The following is a 12,770-nucleotide window of genomic DNA, read 5'->3' as shown; positions in this document are numbered from 1 at the left end:
CTTTACCTGACAGATGCTCTCCAACCAATCCTGAATGTTTCATGGTTTTCAAAGGCAATGATATTCTGCTGTAAATTCACAAAGCAACATGCTCTGAAAAGGGGACAGATACCTCTGAGTCTGTCTTTCCTTAATCTCTGCCTCTGGTTTTCTTTCCAAATAAAGAAAGATAATTTTTTCTAACTGCAAGACTAGCAAATTGTACATAACCCCTAAAAGCCATGTTGGACTCTGGCCTTTTCAAGTGCCATCACCAGCAAAAAAAAAAAGTCTATGAGGGACTGTGCAATTAAGGTGCCTGCACAGATGTTGACAAATAGAGCTTTGTGAATGGTTTTCTACAGAAAGACAAGATGGATCAGACTCCAGTTCTGTTGGTTTGCTGGTACTGACTGGCATTTAAAAAATATGGCTCCCAATCCAGTAAAAGAAGACTCAAATACTCCTGGTTTCAGCATATCCAGCTTCTATCAAAGCCTGCTGTTGGATCAGCCCAAACAAAGCTACTCAGAACCAGTGCACATCTGAGTCATACTAAGACTGGATTGAAGGGATTATTAAATTATGCAACCAGTACAACTGCGTCCCTGTAACAAACGGAATAGCGAGTCCTTCCAATGCGATATACCACTTCTGAGACTAAAAACCTTCGCTGAGTTTAATGGTCAGTAATTTAAAGTGCTCCTGGAACTGCACACATTCACAGATATTGATAGAAATTGGGCATAACGTGTGGGAAATAGCAGGGGTGAACACCACCCCAGGCTGCAGCTGAGCTTGAGATGCAGGTCTCTGAAAATCAACTTTCCTTTAGGTTGGCAGATTGAATCAGTTCTTCCTGAGAGGATCTGGGTAAGAAATCACTCTGATTCTGTCCCATTCAGGCCCTCTGGTCCCTGTTCCCAGCTCCTATTTTGCATAGGAAACCTGAGAAGCTGCAGGTATGAAAAGTGGGTGAAACAACACATGCATGGACTAAACAGCCAGACAACTTTGTCAGTGTCCTTCCAAAAAGCTGAGTGACCCCAGGAATAGGCAAGGGTTTTTGAAACTGAGCCTGATGCTAGCCAAAATCCAACATCCAACAGAATTGGCTAAGGTCTCTAGAAAGCAGGCTTCCTTTGAAGGGAAGGAAAAGAGAAGAAACCTCTGGAGAGGTGGATGAAGGAGGATGAGGAGGAGGGGAAGCCAGGGGATTGAGGGAGCAAGAGCAGGGGCAAGATAAAGCCAGGCACCTCTCTCCTTTTCTTTGTGTTGCTAAAGTCTAGGAAGTCTCCATCACAGGCTCCACATCCTGTCTCTATGGTGAAGGACAGAAAACATTCCCTGAGGCCATTTGGTTCCCACCTTAGCAGAGGGCCTTCAAGGAGATGGACAAACACCTTGACTGAAGATAAAGCCTTGAATGAGCTCTAAAACCTAAATATTTCCCTCTGCATGAGGTAGGACCTTGGGAAGTTTTTGAAGCCACGGTGTCCTAGGTCCCTGAGATTCACCCTCCCCCAAGTAAATCAAATTTTTACAGTTGACAGATCCTGGGTCTCACAAGGCCCCCAAAGCTTTTGATCCATCTATGCACACTACTGGCTTGAACCTCTCTCTCTCTTGGAAGAGGTGGAAAGACTTACTCTCCCTATGCTGGAGACCAGGTTTAAGGGAACTCTGGAGACAGAGAAAAGATTTTACATCTCTTGCAGGTCTCATAAACTGCAATAAAGGAAATTCAATGGCAACAAAACTGGCATAACATGGAATCTCTCCTGGGTCTTTGATATGGTTTCAGGAAGCCCGCAGGTCAGGTACACATAATGGGAAACCACCTCTGTACATGATACCCCAACGCTCTCCCTACTAGCACCAAATCTGGTTTGGAGATGCAAACATCAGTTAAACATCTGACTTTTCAGAGGCTTTCCTGCCACCAGTTATAGGTGAAATTTGCTCTGCTTAATTCTTAATACTGAGCTCAACCATTCTGTGAAGTTTTACCAAACAGCGTACAGAATCCAAAAAGAGGACACTAAATTCATGTTACCTGCCACAAAAGGGGCTCCACAGATATTAATAGAAGCAATCTATTAAAAAACCCAGAAGAACTCTCTTGCATGGCACGGCCTGCTGAGAAACAGTGACAGTGAGGTATGCCTGCAGACAGCCAGGAAAGCTAGCTCGCAGGAGGTTTTACCTGGGGATCAAAATTGACCGCAATCAGCTTTGTTTCTGGATCTCGTCGGATGAGTGGCTGAATGAGGTTATACTGTGATTTTTCAGAGACTGTCTGGGACCAGTCTTCATAGAGCTTTTCCTGATACCTGCCATAAAAAATAACCACCATGCACCTACCGTGCCAGCAGGCCAAGGTGTATAATAAACGAAAATCAAGCCCATTTCTGAGAGCTAAGGAACATGGAAGAATATTAAAAATGTATCCATACTATTTCCACAGATGACATAATTCTAAATACAAACACTCAAAAACCAGTGAAAGCATCAAGTCAGGAATGCAAAGATCACTCAAGTACCATTTTTAGCAGAGGACTAAAATTTAGAGACAGACTTTCAAAAATATTTGTCATAAAGCAGTAGATAAGAAGCTCGTGTGGATTTCCAAAGTGTCCAAGCAGATCAGGTGCCTAAACATATACAAGTCATAGGGATGGATTTACTTCATCTACATACACCTCAGGCATACAGCTGAGGCTGTGGAGCTAGAAGTGCAGTTGCCCTCAGTTCTCTTAGAGTCAGTGTAGAGAGACAGCTAGCTTCAGAGGACAATTCAGCTCTTAGATGGCTCGGTCATTCAGTTGGAGACTAAAATACAGAGGACTGAATCTGAGTCTTGAGGTCTCAGAGGTCATGGACAGTCGGTGGTCCCTACCACTCAAAAGACAAAATCACTTCAGAATCATTTTGTCATCTGAACACTTTGGAAATGTTACCCAGAAAAAACACCTATGCTAGAGTCATCTGGGATCCTCTGCTACAGCCACACATTTGCTATTGCTGGAACTCCTTCCACTGTTAACGTGCTCCTGACTATCCCCTTTTGAAAGTCTGCATCATAATTATTCAGCTTTTTTTGATAATCAAGAATGGTTCTTTCTGCACCTGCCCTGTGGTATCTAGGAGTCAGTCCGGTATATCAGCTCCCTTCGCTGTCGACGGAGAACAAGCACCTGCAGACACATTTCCTCCTAGAGGACAAGTCTGTTTCCCAAGGATAACAAGGAAAGCTCAGAGTGACCAGTTCAGATTTAACATAGAACTTTAATACAATCAGTCAGGGAAAAGTGAATACCATTTCCAAAATATGGAAAATATGCATTGCAGCCACAGTAAATACACTTTTTGAAGAAGTACAAGCAGGCTGGAAAGCCTGGCACATGCTAGAGCATGTTTTTCACACTCCATATGAAATAACCCAGGTTTTGCCACATCATAGACCACCAGTGTACACAATAGTTTCTATAAGCAGCAGAAGTTTCTACCAATATTTTTGCTAGCACCTATTCATTCCATGTGAGCTTCCCATGGAATTTCAAGATACCACAGAATATCTGTGACACATGGCAAAATGATTTCTCCTCCTCTCTCAAAACACTCCTTGTAGCCTAGAAAGAGACATTCCTGGACTTTGGGCTAGTAAACGTGATGGAAGGTGCTTTAGAGGAAGAGCATGTCATTTCATACAGTTACAGGCTTGCCTGAGGCACTTACCCTTTAAGTAGCTGAAGCATTTCTTCGTACTTCTCCATCACGCTTCTTCCTTCAGTAGAGTCCAGGCAGCTGGTGGCACAACAGACAAGTTCAGCATTATGTAGCCCACGAGAAATGGGAGTTGAGGTCTGTGTAGATGTATTTATCCATCCCCAAGATCATTCCCCATTTTGTAGGTCAAACTAACTGCCATGGGACCTTGCACTTCACTTACCCCTGTCATCTCACCAAAAAGCATTTCGCTATACAAAGAGTATACTGGGTCTTGGATAGCCCTTCTCATGTGTTCATATAGCAACCTGCAAATGGGGAACTACATAATGGAAGGAAAAGGCAGTCAGTGCTACTGCAGGAACACTGATGTCTTTAACAGGCCTAATGCTGTGAGTTGCACACTCTATATTCACACAGAATATGGTAACCTCTGTTTACCAGTTAGCACTTCCTAAGTTCAAGAAGGCTCAGAGGAAAGTAGCATGACACAGCTAGCTCTTTATGGTGCTGGATTTGCCCTTCAAACTGTAGGAGGAGGGAAGAACAAAGGCATCCCACATTCTGGGAGTCTGAAGCCCAAACACACTGTCCTGTACTGTGCAACTGTCTCTGCACCCAAGGAGGCAGTGGCAAAGTGAGGAGTATAGCCAAAATAATTCTCAAAACATCAATCTCTCTACAATTTCTTCTACGATTTCCAAGATTTCCTGAAAATGGTTCTTGATTTTGGAAGATATTTTGAAGAAATCCTGCATTAACTCAAAATTAAACAAAACTTAGCAAATTCCCAGTTAACACAAAGGACCCTTTACATCAGTTACAAGTTCAACTGAAAGCACAGGGAACACTTGCGCAGTCACCACTGAGCAACACGGTTGCTTTAGAGCAAGTCCTGATCAAAGTCTCTGGAATAAGAAGCTCTTACATCATCACCAGGAAAAAAAAAACACCTTCCTTTTTCCCTTTTTAATCCTTTTTGCTTTTAAGTTGCACGTAGGAAAAAGCATTACATTACCCCTGCTGCAGGGCAGGTTATTAACTGCTCTACACAGAGGGAAGAAAATCAATGTGAAATGCAGATCTGGGTCCTTCATGGTTTAAAAAAATTGCTATTCAAATTCAAACAGGACATGATACCTTGGGCTCTGTGTTGAGGACAATCCAACATCCTGCTTCATTGCGTAGATGTCTTTACTGCTGTGGAATACCAGCATATCTAAAGACATTTACATAATGACAATACACAGCAAGAGAGGACTAGAACTATTGCGCAGTTATGGAAATAGCTTACTTTGGTAGAAATGTCAAAAAAATGAGGATCTATTTATTGAGAATCCCCTCTGGCACAAGTAAAGCTATTTCTGCAAGCTACAAGGTCCGGTCCCTGGACTACCTTCATTTATTCTGCCAAACACAACAGTGCCTTGCTTGCAGGGCTTTTACAGGCTGCTCTCATGAATGTTAAAGCCCGGTTGTGGCACCATCAGATACGGAAGCTGCATGCACAAGGTCGTACTTCTCCCAGATGACCCGCAATAACAAACATTCAGGAGAAAAAAGGTCCCAAATTCTCGTTTGCTTTCCTAATCTTCGCAGATTGCACCTTTGCTTGCTGCTCACTGAGTCGTCTCCTACCATACCCAGCAAAGTCCTGATCCATTCACAGACTTGAAGACTCATTTGGCTCCATCACTCCACCTTAGAAGTCCAATCCAGCACCTCTCAACCCTTCAGAACTCAGATAATGCTGGAATCAGGGCTTACACCCTAGGCCTGGGCTGCTCCCAAACAGGTCCTGGACCACATGGTGCCACAGTGGAAGAAGTTCCAGAATCTTTTTCAGTCACAACCTAAGGCTATGTCTGAAAGCTGACCAGCCCACATACTATCCTATTGTGTCTCTTTAACTACTTCAAAACAAATTCAGTTAATGAGTTTCTTAAAAAAATGATTGCATGGAAGCTGAAAAGTACAAATGCAACCACTTCACAGCTCTTTCACTGAGAACACAGAAGGAAAATCAGATTGATCAGTGAAAAGATATCAAAATGGTCATAAAGTAAACTTAGCTGTAACAGACACTCACGGATGTGTGATATGCCTGAAGTGACCAAATGGCATCTGGATTCGTGCCTGCAGCTCCTGAGCCCAGCGCAGCGCTCCAGCTACCAGTGGCATGTTCCTGTGTACCGGGGGGGATCCTATGGATGGCACATTGAAACAATATTTGAGGCTTGTAACTGTGCTTATAACCCCCAAAGATACAACAACAAGTCATTTGCACAGAACTGTGGTGATTTCTCGGCTTCCTTCATTAAATCCAGGCACATGCTATACTGACAGAGCTCTACAACCAGGGCAAGTTTCCTAGTCCCTCCGGACCCAAGAATGGAGACAATGCCTCAGATCAAAGGAGAAGCCCAGCATATGTTAGAAATGGAGCTGTTATAGAGGCATCCTTTGCCTGAAATATACACCTTGCATATAGTAAACACTGTTTAAGGGACTGGACCAAAAGCTAATTCAGACCATCTTGCATAACACCCACAGAAAAACCTCCACCTCAGATCCGTAGTGAATGATGGACTCATCCTCCCTGAATCTTTCCATTCCTTTTTTGACTAGTACTGGTCCTACCATTGCTGTCTCTTCTGGACCTTTTCTGGTTCTAGTACAGACTTTCTGAGGTGGAGACTGGGCTACTGTTCAAAAACATTCTCATCTTCATAATCTGGTAAGAGTCTACCTGTTACCTCTGCACCAGTGTTCATAGAAAATCCTAAGTCTGGAAAAGGCAAAGCCTTGGTTACAAATTCCCACTACATGTTTTGCATTTACAGCATTACAAGGTAATCCACATACAGGAGCACGAGTGGGTTTGCAAGTCCCATCAATAGTTAGAGCCAGTATGCAAGCATAGAGAAAAACCTTCCACCACAGCCTTGCCAGGGATAAAACTCAGCATGTATATTCATTCCTATGATTCCCTGCCACCTGACATCCAGAAATATAAAAAGGTGCTTTTTCTCCCAACAGATCGTTTGTTCTACTATTAAGAACAGAGAATTTTTCCAGTCATCTCCATATCCACTAGGAGTTGTCAGTGACTGAAAATGTTTGCAATTTGGGAGATTTGGGATTCCTTAAAAAACGCACATTATTTTGCCAAAAAAAAAAAAATAATCTAAATTCAATTTCCTGTAAAATCATTTGCTCAGTAAGTGCTTCCCACCCAGCTCCAGCTCTGCCTGGATATGTCTGGAGTAGATCAGTCTAGCATCATCCAAGGCACTGTTAAACATGCTGATGAGGACAGGATATTTGTTGGCGGCATCCGCAGCTATTACTGGTCGTTCCAAAAGGCTCCCAAACATGTCCAGCAACTGAGGAGGTGAGCAAGTAAGAAAAAAGAAAGAGAAAAAAAATCACAATCCCAATTTCTGCTGAGAGATCTGTCTCACTAGAACTTTCCTCACTAGCCCAGAGCTTTTGATACTGTCTGCAATGAGGGTCAGTTTGGAAAGGGGAAACCTCTTTTCTCCATTGATTTTTTTTGAGAAAGCCTCACCCTTCATTACAGAGTTTATCAGACTTTCTCTGGAGGAGAACCATATCCCAATAGTAATTTTCAAATGCTTCACAATTTGTTATTTATTACAAAAAGTTTAATAGATAAATACTATCATTTTCTACAACCTTCTCTACACTTTTATTTTTTTCTGAAAATACTATTTACTTTTGCCCCACATTAGATTCACTAGTAAACAAAATAGTCTTGTTTATAGAGAAACCTGAGTTTCCAAAATTTAAGTATGTCTGTGTGATATTAACAGAAACACCTGGGTTTTTTTTTTTTTTACAGCATTTCTCAACAGAAAATCCTAAGAAAAAAAGATAATTTCCTCCAACTCACACACACAAACTAACAGAACTCCTTGTAACTCAAAGTATTATTTGGATTACTTCCTTAATGACTTTTTTAAAAAGCTGAACAAAGGCCTATTTTGTACCTTAGGAGGAAGAGCAGAAACACTCCCAATGCTTTCAGTAAATACCTTGCTGTCAGCTCAGTGGCTTGACGGTGCATGAGGACCCACGAGCCCGCATGTCACTGACCAAGACCAGCCCAAATACTACAGGTCTCACTGTCCCATCCTGTCCATCCCAGTCAGCAAACACCATCAGTTCACAGCCAGCCAGCGTGCCTGTAGCTATACCACCAGCCTGGGTCTCCTGTATATGACTGTTGCACAGCAAAACTGTTGGCAGACAGATTTTCCTTCTGCAAAGAGAAGAAATGCAACAGACACAAACCTTGAAGGCATGCTCCAAGCCTGAGGCATCATCAAAAGCATGGATGAAAACAGTCGCCAGCCTTCGGTCCATATCTTCTACTTTCTGCCGGAAATCAAAGGCATCTTGCTCAAATTCCTATGGAGAGGCAGAACAGAGAGGTATGAAGCTGCAGACTACCACCACCTGTATCCTCTTCATTCAGAGATTCTCCTCTTCTCCTTTGTGAAGGAGTAAACAACTTCCATGACCAATCTTTACCCACCACAATGTGGTACAGCCCCAGTACACTTGAGAAAGCTTCCATACTGTCCCTTTTGGTCCTACAGGCTTTGCATGGCACAAAGAGCATTAACTTCAGTCTCAACTTCAGTCTCAAAGAAGGCTGGATTGTGCTTTTTCCAATGTGGTCTGAAAATTACACCCATCGTTCAGAAATCCCACAGATGCACCTTCAGAGCTACAAATACAAGCTGCTTTCAAGTAAAATGAAGTAAGTCATTGTAAGTAATAAGACAACAATAAGGTAATTTCTATTATCTTCTGGCACTGTTGGTCTTGTCTCTATTGTTATAAACCCTTTGAAATTCAAGGGAAAAAAATAGGTTTATTTTTCCTAAAGGTAAAAGAACCAAAATTAACGACTGGACTTGACAAAAAGGGATGCCTCAGGCTTCCTAGCTTGGACAAAGCCACTAAAAATAAGGTCATGGGTCCCACTCTCACGAGAAACAGCAAAGAACAAAGCAACAGCCTTGTTATTATCACTACCGAGCTCCAGTAGCAACAAATGTCATGTCTGATCTACAAAAAAGGTTCTAAGCAGTAGCTGAGGGTGCAAAACTCAGCACTGAAAGAACAGGTCTGACTCAAAGTCACGTGACGGGCCATGGATCTCCAAATTATCATAGCTCTTTCAGTGCCCTCCCTCATGAGAGAAGTGAGTTGGAGCAAGCAGATTTCCAGCAAGATCCTCCTGGGCAGCACTGAGCACGTGCCACCTATTGTAGAGATGTACTGGAAACTACAGGAGGCAACCTAGCAAGCCTCTGCCAGTATATTATCCCCAACGGTCCATAACCACTCCAGCTTTATCATTCCCTCCTTCCTGCATGTAGACAGGCCTGACTGTCCTGCTAAGCGGACGTAGCAAACTGATCCCAGGGCAGATGGGAGAAGAGGTAGAAGAAATCAGGAGACAGATCAAACACAACCAAAGGATACAAACCCCTTTAGAAATTCCTTCATAGCCTACTCAGGCTACAGAGAGCACAGTTTTCAAAATAGACCATAAGGCCAGTGGCTCATTCACTGTGCTCTGTTTTGTATGACATATGCTGGTTTGAGCATCAGGGATCTGGATGGCCACTGAGCCATGACCAGAGGACTGGGAATATTCCTTTAATAAAAAAAAAAGTATTAACATTTAAAAACAGAGTCCCTGAAAGCTGAGTGCACCAGATGTCATATGTGAAACTAGGCAAGAGCAAACACAGCCGCTGGAGATTACTTGAGCCAGCTGTCATCAGGCAAGCTAAGCACTCACAGCAAGGAAGCAAAGAGATACAGATATTGGTACAGCTTACGTACCCAGGCAAGCATCACATAGAGTGACAGCTTGTACAAAAGGCATGGAAAATCAAGTTTCCCAGATGCACTGTTCTAGGATTCTGAACTAGCTAGACAAATGATATGGACCTGCAACAATTCCCAAATCTCTGCCAGAAAGACCAACAGCTCCCTTTTCCCCACAGTGACAGATTAGAACATAGCAAAAGGTGGGAGGGACTGGAAAAAAATGAGTAGGACTGCAAGAGAACTGGGGCTTTACTGCAGAGGAATCTGATGCTCTGAAAACAGGTGTATGTTGCTGGCATTCCCACAGGCCAGTCCCACCTACCATATTGTTCAAGTCAAGACAGTCGTAAGTTCGCTCCGCAAACACCTTGTATGCCTCCTGGAATTCTTCATAGATGTTCAGGACCTGTTGGCTCAGGGCCTTCCCTTTAATCCCACTGAACTCAATCTTTTCCAGCTTCATTAAGTCCAAGGCAGTTGCTAGAAGATCCTTCAAAGTCAATTGAGAAACACAGAAGTTAAGATGCTGACAAAAGAGTAGTCAAAATATAGAGCTGTGCATTTGCTGCAGTGACAGGAGCTGACATGTGAAATCACCTCCCCAGGCACATAGCGTGGGCTCAAGGTAAACCAAAGCAGGGCTGAATGGCACAGGCAGGAAGAGGAGAGCCAGATCCTGCCTGCCCCAGGCTCCTCATAACTCACGGGACAATCTCAAAAGCAGAACGAAGCAGTTACGGAGCTTAACATCCAAATAGGCTGTGTTTTGTGAGTATCAGTGCCTCTAGGATAGGGGCTGCCAAAAGGGAGGGTGGTTCTTTGGTTAACAGCCCAGGACACAGCCCTCTGTCCAGATTTTCAAATGCCATTCTAAGGCATCACAGCCTACAGTGTTGCTTTGAGATGCTCCAGGCAGATGTGTGGAGATACAGAACACTAACAGGTCCCACCAAGGTTAACCTCACCAGAAACAGCTATCTAGCCAAGTGAACAACCATTTGCAAGTACTCTGACAAATAAATGATTGCTGCTTTAAGAACTCTCCTACATTTTTGCAAGTATACGGTGCTACCAGAGCATCAACTCAACCAGACAGCAGATTTATAACAGATACACAATTTAAAATTGTGAGATAAACAGAGGAAAAGACACACTGCTCTCTCTGGATGTTTATGGGCTACCTGTGCACAGGCATAAATGTAGCCTTTGTGCAATTTCTTTTTAAAATGAAAACAAATGTGCACATACTATTCAGAAGGAAAATATTCATTTTAACAAATACTTTGTAAGGTAAAAATAACAGTTACATCAGATAACAGTTGCATTTTTGTCTTACTAGGGTTGCTTGGAAAGGGGAAAAAAAAGAGACAGAGAAGGGCAGAAGTTATCCTTATTAACAGGTTGGCATGTGCTATAGTGTTAGCTATTATTTACAGCTCACTCCACAGCCCCCTTCAGGCCTTTACTCTGACTGCAATATACTATAGCCTTTTGCTGCATCTGGAGGCATGGGATAGTCACTGGAGGAGGAGGTGGGTATTGGCCAAAAAGCATAGCATTTGCAGCTCAGAATCTCTGTGCCTGGCTTTTTCTCCTGTAGTCCATCTTCATAGTATCTAAGCAATGAGCAATCAGTGGCCTAGAGTCCTTGCATTTACAGTGCATTATTGCTTTGTCACTCATATTTTTCTCATGATGACCTGCAGTTACTTGTGCATCTATTTATATTCCTCTCTACACTGGCCAGCATAATTTGGTTTACTTCACACCAATGTTCACTGGAAACCATTGCTCTGAATAGCTTTAAAATAGACATCAGTCACTGGTTTTCTACACAGTTAATTAAATAATGTATAGAAATATGCAGTGTGCTTCAATCAGTAAAAAATTCTGTTCCACTGCACAGAACAAGAGAAAGAACAAAACAGCTTAGACTTTCTTTGAAAAAGGCAAGCGCCAACAGGGTGTATGCTCAATATCTAGTGATCTGACATGTCGGGAACATGGCAATGATAAAGAAAGGGATCCACTTGAAAACTGTGTGGAACAGCAGATGAATACTTGTGTTGTTAACTGCATAATAGAAAGCAGATACATACAGTATCTAAAAGCCCTGTTCCCCACTTTTTGCCTGTAGACGCAGCCATAGTACAAGTAGAGCACCGAGAATACAGGTGCACGTGGGGCTGACCCGTACCCTTCTGCTCACTGCAGACAAACATCACATCCTACTGAAGCAGCTCTTGATCATGCTGGGAGTTGAGAGGTGATGGGACTCATGACACTAGACATTCCTGCATGAGATGACCATCCAAGAGTCTGGTGAGCATAACATAGCCCAGAGATAGACCTCAATGAACTGGGACATCCCATAACCACAACATCCAAGTTTGACATATCATTAGGAAGTGAAGGGTGAATCGGCAAGTGACATGCCCCTGTTCCTTCTCAGGCCCAAGTGGCACAGTGAAGCACTGTCCAGCCTCAAGGGCAGAGTGTGGTCTCTCTAAGACACGCAAGATATCTCTTTGAGGTGTCTGGCTGCAGCAGGAAGGAAGGACCACCAGGAGATTGTATTGCTTTATTTACAGCCTGGCAAAGCACAGGCCCAAATAATCCCAATGTCTTTGCTCCAATATGACTCTTGCAATCAAAAAACACACCTAACAACCTGGACAGAATGCCACAGCTGTGTATCTCAAAAGGTCCTCACCTGCTGCAACCAGAAACCTGACAGCATAGAGAAGGGGCGCATCCCTTGGCACTGGGCAAAGGTACAGGAAGTGAAGATGCTAGCAAGCAAATTATGGCCTCAGAGCCCACTTGAAGATTTGCAATGACTACATTCTCACCTCTACCGTCTGCAGTCTCCTCAGGAAGCTGTCCAGCCTCGCAAAAACCATCGAGGAGTAGAAATCCCATTCCTTCACTTCTTGGCCTGGTTCATAGTACGTGTGAAGATTATCCCTTCTCTCTTGAAATGCCACTTTGAACTCATTCAGGATACCAAGCACCATCTGCACTTTGCCTAAGCTTTCTTCCATATCCCCTTTCAGAAGGTCTTCTGGACTCAGAAACACCAGGGCCTGGAATAGTAAAATCAGACCAAAGACATCCCTTCTATCATCACATAAAATGGTGAGTTTTCATGCTGAACATGTTTTAACCTGCTTGTCAAATTCATTACC

General features: G+C 43.1%; 1 protein-coding gene across 1 annotated transcript in view; it reads right to left on the bottom strand.

The window, feature by feature from the left end:
* The window catches only part of DNAH9 (dynein axonemal heavy chain 9), a 213,611-nt gene that overhangs the window by 190,519 nt on the left and 10,322 nt on the right, over positions 1-12,770 (bottom strand). Inside the window, exons 6-12 of the mRNA XM_062592116.1 lie at positions 12,435-12,668; positions 9,905-10,072; positions 8,026-8,142; positions 6,944-7,094; positions 5,798-5,912; positions 3,718-3,786; positions 2,186-2,312 (exon numbers count right to left, since the gene is read on the bottom strand). Of these exons, the coding sequence (XP_062448100.1) occupies positions 2,186-2,312; positions 3,718-3,786; positions 5,798-5,912; positions 6,944-7,094; positions 8,026-8,142; positions 9,905-10,072; positions 12,435-12,668 (981 nt within the window). The remainder of the gene's footprint in view (positions 1-2,185; positions 2,313-3,717; positions 3,787-5,797; positions 5,913-6,943; positions 7,095-8,025; positions 8,143-9,904; positions 10,073-12,434; positions 12,669-12,770) is intronic.

The sequence above is a fragment of the Rhea pennata genome, chromosome 19, assembly GCF_028389875.1.
Source record: "Rhea pennata isolate bPtePen1 chromosome 19, bPtePen1.pri, whole genome shotgun sequence".
Lineage (NCBI taxonomy): Eukaryota > Metazoa > Chordata > Aves > Rheiformes > Rheidae > Rhea > Rhea pennata.
This window is presented reverse-complemented; position numbering and strand designations above follow the sequence as displayed.